The sequence below is a fragment of the Ixodes scapularis genome, unplaced genomic scaffold (genome assembly GCF_016920785.2).
Source record: "Ixodes scapularis isolate PalLabHiFi unplaced genomic scaffold, ASM1692078v2 PGA_scaffold6__148_contigs__length_123643588, whole genome shotgun sequence".
Taxonomy (NCBI): Eukaryota; Metazoa; Arthropoda; class Arachnida; order Ixodida; family Ixodidae; genus Ixodes; species Ixodes scapularis.
Window position 1 is genome coordinate 4,300,628 of NW_024609881.1, and position 24,264 is coordinate 4,324,891.

At 44.7% G+C, this 24,264-nt stretch overlaps 2 protein-coding genes across 3 annotated transcripts in view; one reads left to right on the forward strand and one right to left on the reverse strand.

Annotated features, from left to right (window-relative positions):
- Nucleotides 1–24,264, reverse strand: part of LOC8037790 (exportin-6) — an 83,246-nt gene that overhangs the window by 5,424 nt on the left and 53,558 nt on the right. For both annotated transcript variants that reach the window (XM_040499707.2, XM_042294405.1), the window contains 2 exons: nucleotides 21,793–21,904; nucleotides 16,934–17,188 (listed from right to left, as the gene is read on the reverse strand). In XM_040499707.2, the coding sequence (XP_040355641.2) occupies nucleotides 16,934–17,188; nucleotides 21,793–21,904 (367 nt within the window). The remainder of the gene's footprint in view (nucleotides 1–16,933; nucleotides 17,189–21,792; nucleotides 21,905–24,264) is intronic.
- Nucleotides 14,893–15,928, forward strand: LOC121838277. The gene has a single exon (XM_042294406.1). The coding sequence runs from the start codon at nucleotides 14,933–14,935 to the stop codon at nucleotides 15,926–15,928; it is 996 nt and encodes a 331-aa protein (XP_042150340.1). The 5' UTR covers nucleotides 14,893–14,932.

The window sequence follows — 24,264 nt, forward strand, 5'->3', positions numbered from 1 at the left end:
GCTTCGCCAAGTGGGCTGTATCTAGCGTCCAGCTGGCGTTCAAACTCGGTTTAAAATTGCGTCATTTTGGAAATTTCAAGCACCTATGCGCGGATTTTGATGTGTAATGTGTAATGCTATGCTCGATCAAAAGTTTAACCGAGTCTAATTGCAATGTTACTTGCGTGCAAATAAAAAAAAAAGGAAGAAAAAACTGTGTCAGAGTGGCCGGTCGCTCCGGTGAAAAGTAAATCCGGTTGCTGTAGCTATTTCACTATACGAAGTTCGTACTGGTGTAGGCCTTTAGCGACAATGAGTGGAAGTCTGGAATAATAAATAAAAACGTGCTCTCTTGGCGCAATAGACGCTTTTGTGTTTATGACAGGGAAAACTTGCTATTTTGTCTCACCAGGACCGACGAAGTCTGCTTCCGGGCATTGCCATTTCGAGGCGACTGCAAAGCATGGGAAGATGCTGGGCCTTTTCCTCTATATTATTATATGATCTCTATGTTCGATGTAGACCATCGCGATGCTCGTATTATTTTGAACCGCATATAAACGCAACGTTCCACTTGTGAAACGTCCAACAAGTAAAAAATGTATGATAGCATCCGTCATATATTCATTACTTCCATAACATCGTGGCACCTCGTATCCTAATAATCTTTCCTCGTTCATATGTTTCTTTTCGCATTACGGTTGTTACGGCGTCAAATAAAAAAGACGCAACAGTTATTTAATTACATGCACGAAGCATGTAATCTAAAGACCGTACACTCTGTGGTTTCAGTCCACCTAAGCTTATGAGTCCACCATATCATGTGTTGAAACAAATAAAAGTCATTGCCAAAATGATTAGAATAGAAAGTGAGTCTAATGCGGGCATCTTCCAGCCAACGTTCGCGCGCCTTCAATACGATTTCACAATAAATCGCCACTGTGCCCCTTGGACACACTTTGGGGACCAACACATGCCTACGTAGCTGCCCAAAATCTTGGATCAGCGTGTAGCGCTGCACCCCAATAAAATTCGAAACGAACTCTATAGGCTGGTTCACACAGTTGTGTTTGGTGCCGCTCGAGCACAACGCGTGTCTTTCAAGCTCAGGCATGTCTATGCTCGACACAACTGCAGCCATAGCAGCCTCTTGGTGTAAGCGGGCGCAAGTGGTTGCAGTCGCAGTCAAACGAAAATGTGTGAACCATCAGCCTTCAATCGCTCCCATCCGCGTAAGCAAAATCAAGAGCACACCAAAAACGAAAAAAAAAAATGAAAAAAAAATGGAGTGGAGCGATTAACTGGATTCATCCAATGGGAAATGCGTGAGCGTTAGTTCTTCCTCACCCCCTTCGTGTCACGTAACACGAAATCACGTAATCCTACGTGATAGCGTGACACGAAAACGTCATCTTACGTAATCCCTTCATACGAGCTGACGTCATCTTACTTGATCACGTGACACAAACACGTCATCTTACATGATCTCGTTACACAAAATGACGTCATCTTACGTGATCACGTTACACGAAATGACGTCATCTTACGTTATCACGCGACACGGCATCTTACGTGATCACGTAACACGTCATCTTGTAGGTCAACCTCTCCCCACAGCAGCGCGCTCCGCGCTTCCCGGGCCCGTGCAGTGCTGTAGTCAAAAGCAAGCTCCCTATTGCAAACGAAAGCTTCTGAAGTCTCACATTGAAAATACTCGCCAGCGACCATCTGTGGAAGCTTCGCACGTTGAGGTTTTTGGTGAGATCGAGCCATCGTGTTTCACTAACTATTTTTGAAGTCATCGTTCAATAAAGCCCTAAAAAATATGAATGTAGTTGGTATATACATCAAGATCTAATCACAAATGCGGTTTGACGTCGTTTAATTAACGTGTATATACAAGTGTAGCAATAAATGAGTTATTTGTGCCTAGATGTTTAAAAAAGTGTTTGTTACTCGACATAGAACTTTGGGAGAAGGATGTGTTCAGATTTTTCTTCATGAGCGCAAATACACCTTACGCAATAAATAGTGACGATTTTGTCGTCCCAGTGGTGAACAGGTGATTTCTTGCTCGAAAAAATAATGCCATTTCACAAACCAAGTTCTGTGACATATGGTTTTCCAATGTCCAGCCACTATTTCGGAAACCTTTCAGTCGAAACGAGTATACTTCTGTTTGTTTTTGTTAGCTTAGGAGGGGGTCACAGAGCCTATCCTTTTGTCTTCCTTTAGTACAGACGTACAGAGTTATACCGCAACACGCATCTGTGGAGCACACAGAGCTATCACTCTCCTGTTGGCGGTACAGTAGCAGACGACAAAACGCAGCTCCGTAGTCAATCGAGGCCATGGCTAGCCGCGGCCCGTAGCGTGACCGTTCAGACTAGGGAAATGGTCTTGAAGAACCGAGAAATGGTATCTTGTATACAATAATCACATGTCGTTAGTATATTCTACTTGCTAAGCCAAATAAATATTTGCAGCTTGTGAGAATATATTTGCGTGACGATTTACCGTTCACACTCCTGACGGATGTTAGCGAATCCTTCATGTTCGTGGCTCGCAGTTATCGGTACCCCCTCGGAGTGACTTCACCATATATATTTTTTTCTTGCTTGCAGGACATTATAAAAATCACAAACACGCGAGAGAAAAAAAAATCTTATGTGTACGCGTGATTTTGAGCTTCGCAGCTCTAAAGATGCCCGGTAAATGTCGTCCAGCTTGGGAAGAAACTAATCCTTTTTGTTGGAAGTTTGACTTACGTATGCTGGCAGCTCGTTTCCTGTCTGTTTTGTCTATACTCCGTTTCACCGTAATTTGGCAACCCTCAGTCAGAGCTGCTGTGAGGGAATCAGAGTCGCGGAGCAAAGCACGTGACAACTACTTTTAGGAGCAGTACTACGACGCCTACAGCGCGTGTCCTACTGGTGTGTTTAGCGTCCTATGCTGGCCATACATTAAAAGTGGTCCCGAAGTGGCAACCAATGACGTCACAAAAGACGGAGTGTCACGGTGCTGCATCTCGCGATCCTGGCAATTCATCGTAGAAATGCTGGCGAAAACCACGAGCGAACACTAGTGTCGCTGTCGTCATGGCGTCCCAACGAAAAGCAATTATGCAATTTCGACGTTTTTGTAATTCGGTAATTTAAATTACTGTATACAATTTTCAAGAAAGTAAAGACATCATAACCAGATAAGAACTTCCGTGCTAAAACATGCAATGTGAAGTAAAGACAACTACTATCTTTTTTTTTTTTCCCTTGATGTCCACAAAAAGAGAGGCTATGCAGCATCGATCGTACCGTTTTTTTTCTTTTTTTCGCACACTGTGTGATGTTTTTTAACACGAAAGTACCGACGTAAAAGCGCTGTAGAGACGACATAAAAACAAAAATTGAAGTGAATCAAGCTTTGTAGTGAAACGGAAAAAAAAATTATTAACAACTTTTTGCGGTAAACACTTCACCTCTAGGTAAAACTTCAACCAAGTGACAGTTACGCGCTTTCATGCCCATTTCAACGAAGTTGGGAGAACGATGTATTGCATCTTGTGAATAGACATGTGGAGCAGAATGTTTATGTTAGAGGCATTTATTGCAATCACTGCGCAGTACCTTCCAAGAGAAGATATTATTTGGGCACAGTCTCAACCGTTTCCGTCTGTGTGTGCTACGAATACAGCAACTCTTTTCGTAGAAGATGTGATGAGGAAATGGCGTGCCCTTGATGATACGATTGTGATTATGAAATAAAATTGGCCCGTCCGGTCGCCTGGAACCCCGACAACAACTATCGTTCTCTGGAAAGTTCATTGTAATATTTACACGTTTTGTGGAGTTCATCGAGCGAATAAGAATGTTCTAACAATGAGCTAAATTTACCCGAGTTCCCGAATCTAACATGGCGCTTTTAAATTTTAGCGCTGTAGATAGTTCTGTGAACAGTGTATACTTGTGTGCAAATATTCGTCTAACCGTTTTGCAACGTTGGAAAGCATCGGAATGATTCAGAATCACTGCGGAGTTGATACCCGGGAAGATAAGACGGGCACTTGGGAGAAACGGATTGTGGCATTTGAGACAGGGGCACAACCGGGGGACAAACGTGCTACAATCGCATACCCTTCCAAGGTCATCGCTTGGGCGACCGCACGCGCGCCCAAGAAACCTTTCTTTTCTTCTTTTTAGGGGTGGTGGTGGGGGGGGAGGAGGGAGGGGAGGGGAGTGGTGTAGGCGCTGATTGTCTTCCTCCTTTGTGGCTTTTGACAGATGCACAACGAGACTGGCAGAACAAGCGCATGATTCATTTCTTTCGATGGAGGCGTTCTGTCTGTATATGCAAACATGATTTTTTTCCCCTTTTAGTAGTTAGTTCTTGCTTTGACTCGGGTCCCAGTGGGTGCGTTGTCGATGTATGCCCACTATTTTTTTTTTTTTTTCAGTTTATGGTAGTTTTTGTGCTGATGGGGTATCAAGATAGACGAAAAAGAAAAAAAAAAAAATTGCGCCTCGACAAAAAAAAAAAAAGTAGTTGTTGCGAATCTTGCGATCAGGAACGTTTTCAAAGCCCGGAGCACCTCGCCTTCGTTCCCGTGACATGTCGCTCGCTTTCGCGTAGCACCCCACAATTCTGAAGGCTACTGTGTTCTTCAGGAAAGACGATTTTAGGAGCCTGCAGTGTTACCACAAGTGCAGGATTGAGAGCGTAACCCACGCACTTGAAGAGAAGGGGAAGCTCTCGTCTTATCGGGACTATCTTTTATGGGCTTCCACGTCGCGATTGTCCTTCAAAATCAACTGCCATTTATTTCTCGCTCGTGGCTTCCAAGTACTGCGCGCAACTAGTGAGATAGGGTATATTCATACCTGATTAACACGATGCATATCTCTAACGCACAATAGTTTTGCGAGATCAAGGTTTCGCTGAAATAGATAACTCTCACATACAGTTCGACCCGCAATACCTTTGACGTATTGACTTGCGAGAGATGCCCCCAACACGGTTGAGTCGGCGATGTTCCAGACCTAACATCTAAATTTTGTTGCCTTACCTGTAACTATTTCGCGCGCATTTGGAGCCATATCAAAATGAAAGCGCATGATGAAATGAAAGTGACACTCGTTTTCCGCTCGGTGGAAATTTCTCGCCAGCTCGCTGTCTTTGCTGGTACCTTGAGCGTTTCTCAGCGATGCGGATAGTTCAACAAACAAACAAAAAAAAAAGAAAACGTACGATGGCATCATTTGCACACTCATTACTTCTATAACACCGAGCCACATCGTATCCTTTTGTTTTTCTTTCATGGTACTAATTTCTTTCTGCGCATTACGGCTGTTAAGACGCTAAGTTTGTCTGCACCTTCGAATCTGAACTTAGACTCAGATCAGGGACGAACCAGTTTAAATCAGGATAGTATAATTAACACTGTAGCAAAGTAAATCTATCATATCGATCAAAAATACGATTTGACACATTTTATCTGCACACATCCTGTGCACAGCGAATGCAATAGCGAGTCAGCGTGCAAAACGCCGCCACACTACGCTACCATAACATCTAAGCGATTTTTGCATAGCACCGAGCACGGAGAAGAGAAAGCAGTTATTCATTCACATAAACTAAGCAAATTTATTTAAAGCCCGTACACTCCGTACGTCCAATCTAGCTAAGGTTATCAATAGACTCGACCATGTCATTTGTCGAAACAGATAAAAGACGTTGGCAAAAATGATTAGACTTAATGAGTGGATCTAACGCACGTATTTTAATAAGCCGACGGTCGCGCGCCTTCAATACCATTTCCAATTGTCACTGCGCACCTTGGACACACTTTGGGAAACAATACATAATTACATCGCCGCTCGAGGTCTTCATTGAACGTGTAGTGCTGACCAAAATAAAATGCTAACCTGACTCTCAATCGCTCGCTGCAAAGGACGATTTCGAAGAGGCGGTACTGTGGGTCACTTGAGATATATATATATCTAAAAAAAAAACTAAAAAAAAAACAAGCTATAGAAACGAGCGTCGTAAAAAAGGGGACCGACATTTTTATTCCTACCTCTGAACAGAAACGAGCGCCACCCACTGCATCACACAGCGCAGAGGCCGGACTCGGCCATTGCGCGTATTATCACCGACGTCCAATGCTACGCAGACTGAGCAGACTGACCGCAGACATACCAAGCGCGCGCGAGGGAGGGAGAAACTTCCTCCGCCGGGAGAACACGGCACATTTCGGGGATCTATTTCACGCAGCGGATAACGCGGGCCTTTTCACACTTCGATACTGGCGCCATCTAGAAGTTGCGCGTTCAACCACGTTACGAGCCACGCGCCATCTGGTGGCTGAAACGGACGAATAAATAGAGGTACCGCGCCCTCTTAAGATAAAAGATAGGATGTAGCATAATTTTATTAAATGTAGGAACCAAAATATTCTCTCTGAATTGTAAAAAAACGAGAAATAAATTAAACTCCAATCTGAAAAAGGCCAAATCCAAATATTATCAAAATATATTTTCAAGGGTATACAATGACTCAAGAAAGATATGGGAAACTGGAAACAAAATTACTGATAGGAAAAGATGCGTGCAAGGAACGCAGTGTTGCTATCGATGGCAGGAACGTGAGTGGACAGGAAATAATGGATCTAATGATTATGCGTTTTGTTGACGTTGGTTCGCTGCTAGAACACGCAGATACTTTGCAATGCTGTGTCACAGAGGCAATGACTTCTTTATGAAACACAATAATGCTATTACCAACTACGTCATGTGAAGTAGAAGGACCTATAAATAAAACTAAAAATAATGCCCAGCTGGTGTAGACGACTTCCAAGCCAAGGCCTGTCTAATATGTCTCCCAACAAATATCTTATATCCTGTCGCATAAAATCTATCATACTCTAGAAACTGGAATATTTCTTAACGAACTGAAAATTGCAAGAGTTACTCCAATTTACAAGGGGTGGCGAGGAACACCTTCTACAGAATTATAGACCAATCTCGGTTTTGTCAATTTTCTCAAAAATATTTGAAGGGGTTATAAATGCTAGACTAGACAATTTTTTTCCAGGCACAATGTAATAAACAAATGTCAATATGGCTTTCAAAAATCTAACTCCGCAGAGCAGGCACTTGTGGAAATAAAGGATAAAATTATAAACAACATTGAAAATAAATTTTACACCTTAGGCTTATTCCTAAATTTTAGAAAGGTCAATATGATCCAACATGACATATTACTAATTAAGCTTCAAAGGTCATACATGAGGTTGCTTTGATTTTAATAAAAAAAACTACTTCCAAAACCGCAAGCGATATGTTTATATTAACAACAATTCTAATACACTCAAAATAAAGTATGCTGTTCCACAAGGGTCTATTTTGGCCCCCTCTTATTTCTCCTTTATGTGAATGATATCACAAATATTTTGAGATCCTCCAAGCTTGTCAAGTATGCAGGCGACACTAACGCGTTTTTTGCTTCAACCTCTAAAGAGGCCTTAAGGCCCGTTCACACTCTTGCGACCGAGTACGACTGAGAGAGACGAGATCTCTTACAACTTCTTAAATGTTTCTAGAATGAGGGGACACACTGACATTGTGGCACCATCTATGCGGTGACCCTAGAACTGCATTTCACAAAAGCGAAGGTTTTGCGGGATTTCCGAGGTCAAATGTGCGTAATACCCATAGAAAGGCTCGTTTATAACATTGACAAAAGTTTTTCGAGCCAAAAAAGAAAGGATATTGCGCGAGAAATAAAAAAAAATATGCCGGACCGCCGAGTTTACACTGCTTCCCAATAGATGGCGCCAGTGTGTTCTCTGGTTTAAGAAGTTTTAAGGAACCCAGGTTTAAGAGGTCACAAGCAGTCGCAAGAGTGTGAACGGGCCTTTAGAATCAATGACAAATAGTTATATCTGGACAATCTATCAGTGTGGCTTCAAAATAATAAATTACAATAAACATAAAAAATATATATAATTTTCACTCCCGTTAATAGGTGCGACAACACTAAGGTGACAATATATTTTGAAAATAAAATTATAGAGGAGGTTACAGAACAACAATTTCTTGGTGTGTGGTTCAATCAAGAGTTAAGTTGGAACACGCACATAAATAAGCTGAGCTCTGAGCTTTCCCGAGCCACTGAATGTATTTATACAATAAGAAATCTCATACCCTTGTGGCTAAAAAAAATATATATGTTACGCATTATTTTACTCCAAACTGTGTTATTGCATTTTAGACTGGGGCAAGACATTGGCAACCAATTATATAATAGGTTGATCATCTTACAAAAAAAATTCTACGACTATTTGAAAATGATAAAGGTAAGCCTCACAACCTCCCAATTCAACCACTATTCAGCAAATACGTCCTACTTAAAGTAAATCAAATTTATTAATTTAAATTGTTACAGATAATGCACACAAAAAAGTGGCCAACAAAAACAACCCCGGAAAGCCGCCCTCTGTTCTTACTTCTTCTCGCCTCCTGTTCTCGCTCGACCCTCTGCTGCTCTGGTCCGTCTTGCGCCTTCCCCAAGGAATTCCGATAACCCCCCCTTCCCCCGCTCTCCGCCGCGCCCCCGACGGCACGAAGTGACGCGACGTGTCATCCACGAGAGAGGCGACACAGACCAGACCACGCCGTGGACCAGACTCCCGAACGCACGCAGTGTTCGCCCCCGCAGCGGTCTCCCTGTGTTTCTTACACCTCCCCTCATCCCCATCCCCCCTTTCCCCATCACCTCCCCAAGTCGAGCTCTGAGCGGCGAGCCGCCCCAGTAAATCTGTAGTTGCAAGTCGAAAGCTGTGTCGTCTGTTTCGTCCTCTTGTGTGTTTCTTTCGTTTTAAGTCAATGTAGATCACCAACACGCTCAAGTCTTTAATTAACAAAAAAAGCTCTTTGCGATTCCGCCAGAAAACACAACCTATCACACACTTAGACACAGAATCAGACGACCTCCAGAAATACGTACCAATTAAAGAAAACAAAAACAAACTTTCAAGTCGCCAAAATTCTATATAATACAGAAGATCTAATAGATTTTAACTGCAATATACTGCAATTAAAAAAAAAAGACTAAAGACACTTCTGGTGGGCTGTGACACTGTGTTCTGGTATGTGTCTATTTTCTACTTATTAAATCATGTCCATATTTCTCTTAAATTGTTAAAACATGTTTCTGATTAATTTGATTTTATCATTCTTTGCTGAAAAAACTATCGTGTGATGATTGACTGATCCTGTTTTTTGTTTCTAAATTGTATAGGATTTACATTTTCTTTTCTCCCTATTTTTCATGTTCAAAAATCTACGTACTCTACACTGCTGTGTTAGAACTGTAAAGGGGACAGAGACCTCGTCAGGCATCACGCCTTTAGTCCCTGCCCACCTCAGGGTCAATCGGGAAAAGAAAGAATAAAGGAAGAAAGAAATAATTGTGTTTACTGTTCTATCTCTCTTTTTTGTTCTATTGCCACCCCCTTGTATAATGCCCCACGGGTTCTCAAGGAAAATAGATGATGACGATGATGATAGCAAAGCGATTTCCGATTCCCGCTGACTTTGTTATAACCGGTCTCGACAGTAGACACTGTTACAGGTCAATCCTTTGACATTTGTTGCCGCACGTACGGTGGAGATTACACATTTGAAAGTGCCCGCCTAAACGTTGGACCACACGCACTGCAAGAGGCATCACTATGTGTTAGGTCTTTGGCAAACTATAAAGGTTCTATTCACACAATGTTTTTTTGCTGGGGCTATTTATAGTTGTGAAATTAAACGATCCACGCACATGATACGTGCAAGACTGTCGCTTCACGCGTCAGCTGCTCTGGCGGCAGTGACAATTGAGTGCCATCTCTTCCAAATCAGACTTTAAACGCTTCTCAGAATTGAACTCAAAGCAGGAGTGCTTACCATCCGACGGAGAAGCTCTGTAAAGTACCAGAATCTGAAACTGCCGGAATGACACGGAAGCATTTGGTTCTTTTCTTTAACCTATCGTGGTGCAATCCCCTGCTCCAAAGACGCGCAATCTGCCGTGGCAAGCGATCATGTTTTTTTCCGGATCATTTCGACACGGGAATGATTTCTTGATGTTCCTAACCACCCAAGGAACAAGCCAAGTGAGTACTCTCACAGAGAAAACGGATTTTCTTTGCTTTTCGACCCCCTTTTGAAAACGGCAGGCGAGCTGAAAGCTAAGCCTAAGGTTGGGCTTGGCGCGACATGGCCTCACGGAGCCCCGCAGCCTCGGCGCCAACCCAAACTGTACTTGTTCAACCTTCCGAAGCCTACCCTGACCAAGGAATCGTACACAACATTCCTGAAGCTAACGAAGAAGCATCAATGATTTTTGCCAAACACCGGTACATGAAAGGGCATTGCAGAGTGAGCCGACGGTTAAGCAGAACCGCCGACGTGCAGCGGATACCACACTGGCAGCTGACGACCAAGAAGACACCGCCTTGAAAAGATTTAGACGACCCAGCACGAGCAGCATTTGCACGAATCAGTCTGCATGTTCGAAACTAAAGACCGACAACATCATAGACACCGGCAATTCAAGAGCCGAAGAAGAAACCAACGACGCCGAGCATCCCATAAACTGGCAAACAGTTGTCTACGGTAGGCGCAAGAAACAAGAGGCGAGCAAAAATCTCTCAAGTTTTCTAGAAGCCGCGGCAGCTAACCCTCAACTGAAGCAAAAAAAAGATTCTTTCAACGTTGTATATCGCTCGAAGGAACCTTACGGTCTAGCGGGAATACCGGCAGCTGTGGTAGAAAGAAATTTCTACCCGAAGCTATGCTTAAATCCCAAAACATGCAAGCCATCACAAAGACCATCGATTAGCTTCAATAAGGCGGCGAATACAATATCCGTCAAAGCATACGACAGAAAACTTGTGGCACCGCTACTGGCAATAACGTCCATCAGATCCCCCGACAAAACTGTGGAGGTGGGGGCGCACGAAACGATGCTCGAAAATACCTGCTGAGGTGTCGTCCACGAGACCGACCCGATGGAATCACCGCAAGAACCTTTTGAAACAATCGTCTGCAGAACACACAAAGTTTTGCACGCAAGACCTTTTGGAAGTCGAGGTTTAGCCTCTTGGAAGTCGAGGTCTTGGTTCGTCACCTTCTCTGGAACAAGGCCACCACGGCAAGTTCTCTATCGTGGGATGGTTAAAAGAGTAACTCTCTACATACCGATGAGCATAATGGGCCGAAGATGCCAAGGCCTGGGACACAAAGAAAATGTATGCACACGAAAAGCAAGGTGTCAAGACTGCGGGTGCATTACCCTTGAAAGACACGTATGCGAATGCAAATATCGTGCCAACTGCCGCTCGTCCGCCCACATAGCAACAGATCCCAACTGCCCGGCACGGCTGAAAGCCAACAAGCTACTTCAAACAAAAGCCAAAGGAATGAAAAGCAATGGCAGCCAGGGGACAAGAGGAAAAGGTGGAGCCGCAGCTGAGAATCGACCCCCGAAAGTCACAATAACAGAATACCCTGAACTGCAACATACTACTCCAGGAAGAGGAAGAAGCAGGAGCGCGAGCCGCGCATCGCAGCAGCCGTCGGCTCGAGAAACATCAAGAAGCCTCTCGCACAAACCAAAGAAGGTGTCTAACAATCGGTCGACTTCAGTGCACCGCCGTAGCAGCAGTAGGAGGCCTGGCGACTACGCACGTGCCCTACACCACCGAAACAAGAAGGGATACCACAGAGATGAAAACGACAAACTAAAATCATGGCAAGAGGAAGTCCGAGCCATTGAAGCAGAGGCCAAATCAGGCAAGTCCATGATTCTTCAACTTGAAGCGAAACTTGCTAAGTACAAAAGAAAAGAAAAAGACAATAAAAAGAGGGAAGCGAGAAAGGCAGTCATAACAAAATGCATTCAGGAAACTATGGAAGCGCGCAAGGCAGCCCGCGAAAAAAAAGAACAAGAACGTGACACCTCCAGGCAGGAGATTGTCTGCAGCACACCAACAACAGAAGATGAACCCCAACCTCAACTTACCCCTACACAAAACGCAAGCCCAAGCGATTGGAAAACCGTCCTCCGACAGATACAGCTGATGCAACACCAGATGCAAGAAACACAGCAGTTTTAACAATTCGTAATGCACAAGCTAGGGATGAATACGACACTACCCCAACATGCCCACCAAGAGAACAGAAGAAGCACATCCGAGAGTTCTACAATGGAACTGTCGCAGCCTCTCAAGAAGGAAAGCCTCTCAAGAAGGAAATAGAAGTTTGACATATTACTCTTACAAGAAACACGCACTGATGAAATTGACCTCTCTGGCTACCACAAGATAGCGGACCCAGCAATAAAACGTGCCGTTCCTGCGGGGCGACGTAACAATGATGGGGAAGAGGTGGTGAAGGCTCAGGTTAACGTGTTTATCAGTCAAAAGTTAACCCTTCATTGTCATAAATACAGACAACTGGTGCACTGACTACCAAGAGGTGGTAGCAGTACGAATCACACTCCAGACCACTCAAAGAAGACTAACGATTGCATCTCCATACGCCTGTCCCTTGAAACCATATGATCACTCATGGCTTAATTATCTCAAAGATCAATATCCAGATGATCACATCATCATGGGAGAGGATCTCAATGCCAGAATCGAGGACTGGGCTAATCTACGGCAGAACCGCAGGACCAAAGAACTTATGGAAGCAATAGAAGCCGGAGGTCTCGAACTCATCAACGATGTTACTAGACCAACGAGACACTCTCTAACTAGCTGTCAGTTGGACACCATAATCGACGTCACCCTGGCCACACCGACAACAGCTCGCAAGATAAGCTGGGATATGACGCAGGACGCTTGGAGCAACAATCACTTTCCCATCATTATGGACGTCGCCATTAGAGGCAATAATCTCAAGCAAAAAAGGTTAACGAGAACAATAATCTGAGACAAATATAGGCAAAACCTCAAAGAACAAGGAGATGCCTTGGAACCATGTCAAATCACCGCACTACTCGCAACAGCTACAAAGATTGCCACAGAGGTAAGGCAAGTCTCTGAAGAAACGCCAGAACCAGACTATCATCTCCTCGCGTTATGGGACAAAAGGACCAGAGCCTTAAAAAAATACCGACAAAGGAAACAGAAATAACACCTAGACAAGGTCAACCGATTAACGGAAGAAGCAAGCAAATACGCAAACGAATTATCCATCGACAGATGGCTAGGGTATTGCGAGTCCTTCGACGAAAAACCAACCTTAGAGACGTGTGGAAGACATTCAACTCCATGTCAGGAAAAGAGAAAGGAGTCAGCCCTGTCTCGGTCATAGCACTCCTCTCCAATAAAAAAAACGGAAGAAATTCTCAACAAATTGGGAGACATCTTTCCACAACCCCCAACGAAACCGGAGACAATCATTTACAACCCAACCCATTGGGACCTGCAGACAAGCCGGAGGACTTCCCCTTCACAGAGTGGGAACTCGGAGCGGCGATACAACAGTGCAGAAGCAAGAGTGCACCTGGAGAAGACGGAATTACAGTGCCCATGCTCAGGAACGCACCCCTGGCCACCCGTCTTGTTATCCTCAAATGGTTTAACGAAATCTGGGAAAGCGGGCAAATTCCCGAAAAATGGATGGTGTCCCTGGTCACACCAATACCTAAACCAGGGAAGCCAGCAACTGACCCCAAAAACGTCCGACATATTTCCTTGACCTCAAACATGGGAAAACTTATGGAAAGAATGGTAGTCGCAAGGATTCAGCACAACGCTGAAACCCTCGGCATCTTTCATCCAACGCAAACAGGATTTAGATCGAACTTGTGCACACATGACAGCCTGCACATGATATACACAGACATCGTGGACATGCACCCAGGAAAAAAACAAATGCGAGTGATTGTGTCTATCGATATAAAGAGGGCATTCAATTCTGTCCCCCATGAATCAGTCATTGGCAAGATGGAGCAGCAAGGCCTCACGGGTAAACAATTAGACTTCGTAAAATCATTTCTCTCGGGATGGGTCTACAAAATCCGAGCCGGATATGACAAAGAATGTGGAGAAGGAACCCTTCAAGAAAACAACATTGGAGTCCCTCAGGGCACTGTGCTGTCACCTACACTATTCAACATCGTCATGGCACCACTCCTCTGGAAACTTTATAAAATACCCAACCTCAGGACGACGATTTACACAGATGATATCACGATCTGGACGTATCAAGGGCCTCCCGAAACCCAATTTGTCGCTTTGCAGAAGGGACTCGACACCATTGAAGAATATCTCTCTGATGTGGGAATGTTCCCATCTCCAGAAAAAACTAAATATACCATCTACAGCCGCGATCAAGACAACAAAAACCTAGGTCTTACCTTTGCGGGAGACCCAGTTCAAAAAGCAGACTCCGTTAAAATCCTTGGAATTAACTTTGGGTACAAGCGAAGAATAAGCAAAGCTTGGCTGGCCGAGATCTCCAAGAAATGGAAACAAGGTATTAACCTCGTCTGAAGAATATCCACGAAAATGGGAGGAGCTGGGGAAAAAACAGCCAAGAAACTCATGACTGCAGTGCTAGTATCCAAAATAGCCTATGCGGCAAGATTCTACCGGCTCACGAAAACCCATCTTTCCAGATTTAAAAGCATGCTCAACGGAGCAAGAAGAACCATCCTTGGGCTCCCACGCCACACTTCAGCAGAGGAAGTAAGCAAGTGCATCTTCCTCCCAGAACTCACAGACCTCATGAACTAACAGAAGGAAGCTCAACTCTCGCGTCTACAGCATACAACCGAGGGAAGAAAAATTGCTAAGTACATGGCAATCGAGATACAAGAAGACGCCCCCATATCACCGAGCAAAGCACCATAGGAACTCATTGACGTAACTCACGGGTGCAAACCTCTCCCAAGAAACATGGACGCTGCGCGGCACAAGAAAAGACGAGAACACTACGCTCGCATGCACAAGAAGGAGCTGGCTAAGCTTGTTGAGGACGAAAAAAACATGATCGCCTATGTGGACGCCAGCATCTCCTCTATGGGTTGGGCAACAGCAGCCACATACATCCAAGGGAATGCGACCTGGACAGAGATCCAAAGTAACCCTCAAGGCCACCACACGCCGGGCTTCGCCGAACGGGAGGCAGTGTTGCAAGCCATCCGACGGGCAATACCCCATCCACAAGACGAACAACAGCTAATCGTCTATACCGACTCGCAAGACACCATCAGAGAACTCAAGAAATACAGGTCCTCTTCAAGCCCCACCATTGATGCTATCTTCGCCTTCGCCATCTTGCTATACAGATCCAAGAGAATTCAAATTAATGTCAGATGGACTCCCGGGCACGAAGGCATTTCGGGCAACGAGCTAGACCATGAGGCTACACAGCAGGCGATGAGGAATCTCACGCAACCATCCCTGTTGTCTCAGTCCTCCACGGCAGGCTCAACACCACAGCAAAAGGACACTGAGCTTCCCCCATACGATCCAAGGGAGGAACTCAGGTTAGCCCAGAAGACACGAAAACATCTTCTGGCAAGATCATGGACCCCAGAACAACATCCTCTTCCTAGGGAAGAATTCAAGAGAAAAGAATCAGTGATGCTCCGCCGCATACGGACAGGAGGAGCGGTCACACCTAGGTTCAGATACCAAATGGACCTGGCAAGACTTAAGAAACAACAACCCTACGCTGTCCCTCCCAACCCCAGATGCCAGCGATGTCAAGCCGAGGAATCCCTTCCCAGACTTAAACACCTACTCTGGGAATGTGAGGCCCTCTCCACCCTCAGAACACTCATCTTCAGTAAGATGGCGAATGATGAAAGACCTTTAAAACTGCAGGACTGGACGCACCCAGCGGGCGACACACCTCACGCAAGACCAGGATCCTCAGATCTCTCTTAGAGTATATTTCTGAGGGAGACCCGGGAAACTCCATCTAACACCTTTAACCTAGGAGACGATGCCAAGCCTTAAGGCCACCGCGTCATGAAACCTTTGAGTCTCCGGAGATTTTTTTTTTTCCCTTTAAATAAACATATTCACCACCACCTGCTCCAAATCACTGCTTTGATTCCATCGTGCTGGATTCTATGATGGGGCGCGAAAAAGTGGACGACGAACGTCGTTCTACACCAGGACGCGTTGGGTTTGCCGTTGCTGAACTGTAAACAGCACGGGTCTATCGGTAATGCCCGTCGCGTTTGAAGCCTGAACTTATGAAGATACACGAGGGTTTAGAGATCAGGTCGACGAGGCGCAGCAGCCATGAGCCTAATCCGCAGCCAATTGGCCGGCCGCTTTGTTCCAACCCTCCAATCCCTGAATTTTTCCGAAAGTGTCAGGGAGCAAAAATGTTTCGGTTCTTTTTGTAATTTTGATTTGCTTATAACTCCCAAACTCCCAAAATAATTCGAGTTTTCAGAAAAGCATTTTTCCTTCGTGTTCCTACATTCGCCAAGGTCCGTTTCAGCGCAAATTTTAAACCAGTTCAAAGGTCATTGAAGGTCCCCTCTAAGCCTACTGCAATGATCCGGAAGAGAAGCGAGGCTCCGGCTATTATATTTTCGGAATTATCAAAGCAAAATTAAGTTTCGGTGTTGGCGCAAATTCTACACATTTTCGTACGATATAGTGGGGCGCGGCGAGGTAAGCCCGTTGGCGCAGCAATCACATCACCGGGAATCCTTTGCGGTCTCAGTATCGATGCAGTAAAGGAGTGCAGGATCTTATAATATTGTAAGCGAGAATGCAGACAACAGGGAGTGTATGGCCCATAGGTAAGCACTAATGAGTGGCTCAGACCCGCTAAACCTTAAACTGGAAGTGTGCTTTGCTTGGGGGGGCGGGGACGGTCGAGGAAGTTTGGGAGCTCGGGCAAGCCGGTTTGCGAACCCCCTGCACACCAACCTTGTGGTAGAGCCTCCACTTGCGGTTGAGAGCCTCCAGGCCCTCGAGGTTCTGGCGGAAGAGGTTAATGTCCGGCTGGAGGAAGGACTGTCCGTAGGCCTGCATGACCCGCCCAAACTGGTCCTGGTGGCGCACCTCCTCCTGGCGCCCCTCCAGGGCGGCCATGACGCCCCCGGGGAAGAAGTGGCGCCAGTTGTGCACCAGCGCCTCCTGTAGCAGCTCAAACAGCGCCTGGCTCACCTCCGGGCTGGGCCGCTGCAAGGACCAGGACACTGCTCACTCTCGATGAGACTCGACCGGGCTGGTCCCAAAACATCAGCCACTGATGTTTTGGGATTCTTTCTAGAGCGATGAAAGCGATAAGGGACCCTATCTACCAGTAGCAGGCGGTGTACAGGGTGCTTTCACCCGACACCAATCCGACAAAAGGGAAGTGAAGAAAACTGAATGCACACAAACCAACTTTGAAAATTTGATACCGAGAGTAATCACCCCTGTTCCCTTCAGTGCACATGGTTTGGTCTATTTAGCTTTACGGGGCAGTCAGCATCAATAAAAGGAAGTTTTAGTGATCAGCTGAACTGACGGTCGAGGGCTTTGAAGGCCCAAAGGAGGCCTTCAGGGACCCCAAAGGGTCCACGAATCCCCATTTGAAAGGCGGTTTCACAGGATACACTTCCAACTCAATATCTCGCCGGTTGCCACGTTTATGAACTTCCAACCTATGTCTAGAGCTGAGGTTTGACTTCCACACGTCTCTGAAGTGTGCCGATATTCATACGATGTCCTTGAAATCTTTAAAATTTTCACTAAGATAGAGACTTCAGAGGCCCAAGCGAAAGAGTCTCCCAGGGTAACTAATAAGAGAAATGGGTGGCCAAGGCACAGAATGACCATGCAGTGGTCATTCTGTGCCTTGCTCCGTGCTCTATTTATGTTAAGTGGCATTGTTCTCTAAAGTGAAGCACCACATCTTCAGATCCACTTTTCTCAGCTTCAATGCTTGACCGTTTTTTTTTTTTTTCATTACTCTAAAACTATTGTTTGAAGAGTCAAGCTTGTACCTGCTGCACATTGTTTCTGAAGCAAAATCTACTGCAGAACTTAGCTGTGCACTCTTTTTTAAAACTGTTCTTTGTTCAACAAAAAAAAAATGTAATCTCATGAAAAAAAATCGATTTTTTTTTTTTTTTGAAGCCTACTACCAACTAGTAACGTTACATCCAAACAAAAGTTGTGCCATTTCATTGATAGTTTGTAATGAGGTTTTTATATTACACTACACTGCTTGTGCCATTGTTCCGACAAATGAGGCTGTAATTTGACTGAAAATAGGCATTTTTAGTTGGAGGTTTATGTAGCCTCCCACGTCGGCATGCTTAACACACACTGTTAATTTCACTGAAATAACACCAATCCTTAAAATGTATTAAGGGGGGACATGGGTCTTCGGAGCCAAAAACTTCCTAAAACTGCGTTCTTTTGAAAATGGCAATGGCTGTTGTTCTTCTGAATCTACCAGTCCTATAATTTCGTGAATGAATATTTGAAATATAAATCAATTTATATTATCTATGTGGGCTCCATGTGCATTGAAGTTGACTCTAAAACATTGTTTTCACAAAACATAATTTTTGGACTCGTTGAAAATTTACAAGAGGGATATCTCAGCATCTAGAGCAGATAGAAATATAACCATTCCTGAAATGTGTAGCTGAATGTGTGAAGCATACAATGTTGAGAGCAGATTTTCTAATATAACTCTAGAAAAATTTCTATTTTTATTTTGCTATATTACTTGTTAGATATGCATTGAGCACTGAACTTCAATGTGTGGTAAAATCACTAATAATTAGTTTATCTTAAAAGTGCTTCCAACATTGTATTCTATACACTTCGTAACATCTAGCCATGTGTTAAAAAGAATATTTTGTTGAGCAGTTTTTTTTTCTATCGTTTTTCCAAACAAAGGCAGGCAAATTTTAATTATTTTGAGGACAATGCTACCGACTGAGAAAATGACCAGATATATGAAATCAGCACAAAACGATGAACAAGCTTGTGCAGTTTCATTAAGTTTGGTCATAAAATAAGAAAAAAAAGCTCCAAGACCAGTGTTCCCCCTTAAGGGCCTTACGTGCCTTGCCTTAAGTTTTGATTTATTTCCTGGCATACAACCATGCTTTGGGAAGTGTTGGGGCTGAAAACCTGGATAATTGTTTGGGCGTCAAAACATTCAAACTTTTGTATTATTTACATGTCCCGAGACTTAACATTGCAAGCTGTACATGTTCCCACTTTTGTTTTCTTGCAGCGTAATGTATCAAGTGCCCGCGAGCACCACGATGGCAGATCCTCCGAGACTCCTCCATCCTCACCATCCTCAAGCAATGAATTGTCATTGCCTTTACCACACATCCATTCTCCGAGTTGCTGGCACTTTCCTGAGGCACTTCCGCCATATTTGTGACTGTCAAAGCTTCGTGAAACTTTCAAGCATGTGTGATGGACATTTCCTGCCAAAACAATTTATGACTGCTTCCACCTCGCCAGTGCAAACTAAACCAATTTTGTTGTTGCTTTCGACAGATACAAGCGATGCACACCCCATTTCAAGGTCAAATTAGAGGGGTACGTAAAGACCCCGGGTAAAGGACTAACAACGTGCTAAAGTGGTTCTCTTTTTATGGTGCCAATATGATCTGCCTACTTGGCACTTTCAAAATACTATAAACAAATAGGTCCTGCCTTAACATAAAACTCATCACCACAACCTCACTTTCTTTCACTTATTGGTGGCGAGGAAAATAAAGCCAAGCTCTTCCCTTTTGTGGCACAAAGAAGGGACAGGTATCACTTCCATTGCGCATTTAAATAGAGGCGGGTCACTTAGGCCCACGATTTGAACATATTTATAGACTTCATGAAGTATGCAGATCCTATTAGAGCCACAAAAAGACATACCTAGTCAGAAATGAATGAATGAAATTACTTTATTTAGAAAGGGCTGGCTCTTAGGCCTAAAGAGGGAGCGGGGAGGGAGGGGGAGATCACATACGACGGTCGATGCCCGCGGCACACGCAAACCTCCACAGGGAAAGCAGTGTGTCGCAGGCCCGGCCGTCGTTGCCCAGAGTGGTCCAGTCGAGGAAAGTCCGCATGTGTTGTGAGACGTGCTGCTGCAGGAGGCTCTGGTAGCCAGGACAGGCCCACATCAATTTAGCGCACCTTCAAAGCAACACTTAGTGCCTGCAGAATATTTCATTTCTTTTTTTTTTTTACTTTATGAGGGCCCAACTACCCAGATAAAAAAACAACCGCATCTCCACGTGGTGAATGATGTTAATTGGGGCGAAGCTCTGGTGGTGCTTGTCTGCGTAGACGGTGAGCCGTAGCATGCCGAGCCTTTCGTTCATTTTCATCAGTGTCAAAAAGAGAATGTGTGGTATGGAACGTGGTTATATACGCATTTGAGCATTTGACCGCAGCACCCTCTCGTCTATAAATGTTGAGCCAATGCATGCAAAGTTTAACGCGATTATGTACGCATTTGACTGCAGCGCCCTCTCCTGTATAGACGTTGAGCGGCTACATGCAACGTTTCATCCATGACATCCCCAGCTCTTGAGTTACTACCACATCTCAGAGCCCCCTACTCGTCCCGCAGTCGTGGCCGAGTGGTTAAGGTGATGGACAAGAAATCCATTGGGGTCTCCCTGCACAGGTTCGAATCCTGTCGACTGTGCAAACATTTTTTTTTCATCTTTTTTTTTTTTTTTTTCCCTACAAGAGCATGTGAGCACGTGAGCTCACGATCACACGCATGAGCAACAGCAAGATCGATGTGAGCACGGACGCTGGACGGACAAGGCTAGACCCTAAGGAGCTTCGCACCTAAAAATTGAAGGCTTAAAATATGCACTTAATTGCTGCACAAAAACTGCCAGACGAGAATCAGGTGATCAAGGCTGCTCTCATTGTTGTCGTTGTTACAGGCGGTGACAAAGCACAACTCAAAATATTTTTCGAGTTCCAGGTCAGCGACAGGGAGTCCCCAAAAAAACATTCACAGGTCTTTTTTTTAACCGCAAAAATAAACCATGCATTGCAGAATGCTCATTCTCCGTCCAAAGGAAGTTCTAAAGGTCCGAGCCACATGCAAAAGTTTTAGCATGAGCCGATATCTTATTCAAAAGTTATGCGATTTTCTGAAAATTTCAATGGGAAAATGGCAGTCGACGAAGCTCTCAAATACTTGGAGCTCTAGGGCGCCAGACACCAAAAACAAGTAAAAATGATCCCAATTTTCCTATTGAAATTTTCAGAAAATCATTTATAACTTTTGAATAAGATAATTTGTTCATGCTCAAACTTTGGCATCTGCTTCGGACCTATGGCGTTACCTTTGAGTGGAGAATGAGCATTCAGCAATGCAGTTTATTTTTGCGGTGAAAAAAACCATGTAAAATGTTTTTAGGGACACCCTGTATAATTAAAAGTAGAAACATCCATTAAGCATGTTTAATGACCACTGCAACGCCAAGACCAAGTTGACGGATGAAAAAGTGGAGAGAGTAGTTGCTTGTTGCGACTTTTCATGAATCTCGTACACCCCAACCTACAGTCTCAGGTGCTGGTCATCTAGCTTCAGTTTCACTTCGTGAGTTTTTCTGAACAAAAGCACAATATTGCAGCTAAACTTTTTCAGGGCGGTGTCTCGACGCCATAATCTGGTGTCCGAGCGCCGTGAGTGGCAAGTCATTTTTGAGGGGTGGCACTGAAAACAACTGCTAACATTTTCCAAATGCTGCAGGTGAGTGTCTCCCAGCTTCATTCTTCACAAATTTGCAAAGACTTACCTCGGCCACGATGGGGTAGATCTCGCTCATGCAGAGGTCAATGATGCGAGGTACGAAGACCTTGAACGCTGCGCTGGGCTCCTTCACTATCTGCTGCAGCAGGCTGAGGAATCTGAAGCGCACCGTCGCACAAGTCACCAGTTTAGCGCTCACAGTCTGCACAAACACCGACGGCGGTGCAACTCACAACTTTCGCTCACTTCCCTTAAACACGCTCATCTGCAAATGCGCAGCTGCTTTTAAGTTCTTTTTTCTTCTTCGAAAAGTGGAACGGCCAAATAGAGCAGGACCTTCCCATAGTAAGGCAAGTTTTGTCAGTTAAAATATATGATACATCAGTATCCACACTCTTCCAGTGGCTCAAATGCCTGCACCAGAATTATAGGTGTAGTCCAAGTTGAGCAAGTTCGGATGCTCCAATCCAGTGAACGTCACAGCAGAAGAAGCAGTTGAACTAAAATTGCTTACTGTTTCACCTATTAGCCCGCCTAGTGCATTATCCGTTAGGTTTTCATGAACTGAACATTTTTCTCACGGTCCACCGGAGAACCTACCCACAAATGTCTTCCCCACATTTGATGTCAATACGTTGCATTTCAAACTCCTGGCATTCAAATTTGCTATACAGTCGAACCCGATTATATTGAATGCAGGTATATCGAACCCTCGCAGAATTCTGATAAAAATTTCACCCTTTTTAAGCTTTTTATATCAAACGTGATCGGGCTCATAATGGCTACATCGAACTCTCTTGTGCCGGATTGTGCAAGCTACGGAATCACACGGCAGGCTTCCCTGCAATACATCGGTGCACGTCAGTGGCGCAGCAGGCGCTTGCGACTCTAGGAGGCTCGACCAGCACCGTGCGCACCACATCGTTGGCACCGGGAGCGCCACGTGGTGTTCTGCGGTGTTGCCAATCCCCAGGTCCGCGCCTCCCGTTGCCCGCACTCAGTGACCCGGTCGACTCTGTCGCTCCGTTGTGTTCGTGTAGTTTCACCATGGTGCCTAAGTTTCGCTTGTTTTCTTCCCGATTGTGATGGCTGCCAGTGTGAAGAAAGAGATGGTGACAACGACGATGTCGCGGGAATCATGACAGAGCTGACCAACATCGAGATTGCCGCCGAGGTTCTTCGGGAGCAACCTGTAGCAAGTGGCGAGCCCGGTCCCGCAGACGCCGAGGAATCCGTACCGTTTCCAAGCTCGAGCGAAGCCGTCACTACCGTGCACCCGCTACGCCACTACTGCAGTGCCACTGAGGGTGGGGGACTTGCGCTCGTCCACCTTTTGGATACCGGGGGACAGGTCGTTACCAGGTAGACGACGAGTTAAAAGAACTCCTCTTAAGCATTCTTCTCGCTCCAATAAATGATTTTTTTTTTTTTAAGAGAGTGTTCCAATCAATGGTGAAGTGCAGACAGGTAAGAGCTGTGAGTTATCTCGTGACTGTCAGCTGCATTGCTCTTACACACATTTTTTTTTTTTTTTTGCTTCATTTGCATATAGAATTTTTGCTATATCGAACTATTTTACCATCATTTTGAAGCAACCCGGGACTGAGGAATACAATCTTTCTGCTGTTCGATATAAGCGGGCTTGACTGTATGCGAGTTTAAATATAAAAAACGATTTAATATACCAAACTAATATGCGCCACAGAGACAGTTCTTTATAAACGGGTTTGACTACAATATAATTTCGTTGATGCATTTTTCTGGGGACTACGACAAAAAACTGGATGACCCCGGAAAACGTCAGTTGTGGCAACTCTCGCATGGCATTCCATTTCACGTGGACTCTCGCGCCTGTCAAGAACTACCGTATTTATGCAAACATAGGTACGTTTAAATCTTTTTTCGGAACTGTTATTGAAAATTAGGAGTCCATCTGTAAGCGTAACCAAAAAATGGTGCCTTTTTCGCCCATAATGTGTGAAGAAGTGAAAGCGATAGCTGTAGCATGTTCACGCAATGCGAGCAATTGTTCTTACTTCACACACTGACGAGAAAACCTTCGCCAACACAGCAAAGGGGCAGTTTTTCCCGGTGTTGCTGAGTGGTGAACGGAGGGGCAAACGTTTACGTTCACCGATGAGCAGAGAAGGGGACGCATGCAGAGAACCGAGGCAAGTACTACAGCTTCCCTGCAGTGCTTCGCAAGTGGAAGGTGACGAGTTTTGGCAGAACATATTTTACATTTCGAGTTGCGCTCGAGAAGTTGAGATGTTATAGTGAAGTCGAACGCTGTGGAAGTTTCTAAAACCCTCCAACATTACGAGTAGCAACTGGACAATGCCAAAGTGAGATTTCATATAACACAAGTAATATTTGAACACCTGTATTGAGGTTGCAAAAGCCTCATATGTTGGTCCCACTATAGGCTAAGTCCTCGTGTCAAGAACTAAGACTTAAAGGGAAGGCGAGATGGAGGTTGATTCTAGCGTAGTTTTATCCTGCGAATTTGAATATTACG

Bases quoted from the DNA above. Each gene is read 5' to 3' on its own strand.
- LOC121838277 (XM_042294406.1), top strand. From the start codon at position 14,933: ATGGACGCTGCGCGGCACAAGAAAAGACGAGAACACTACGCTCGCATG.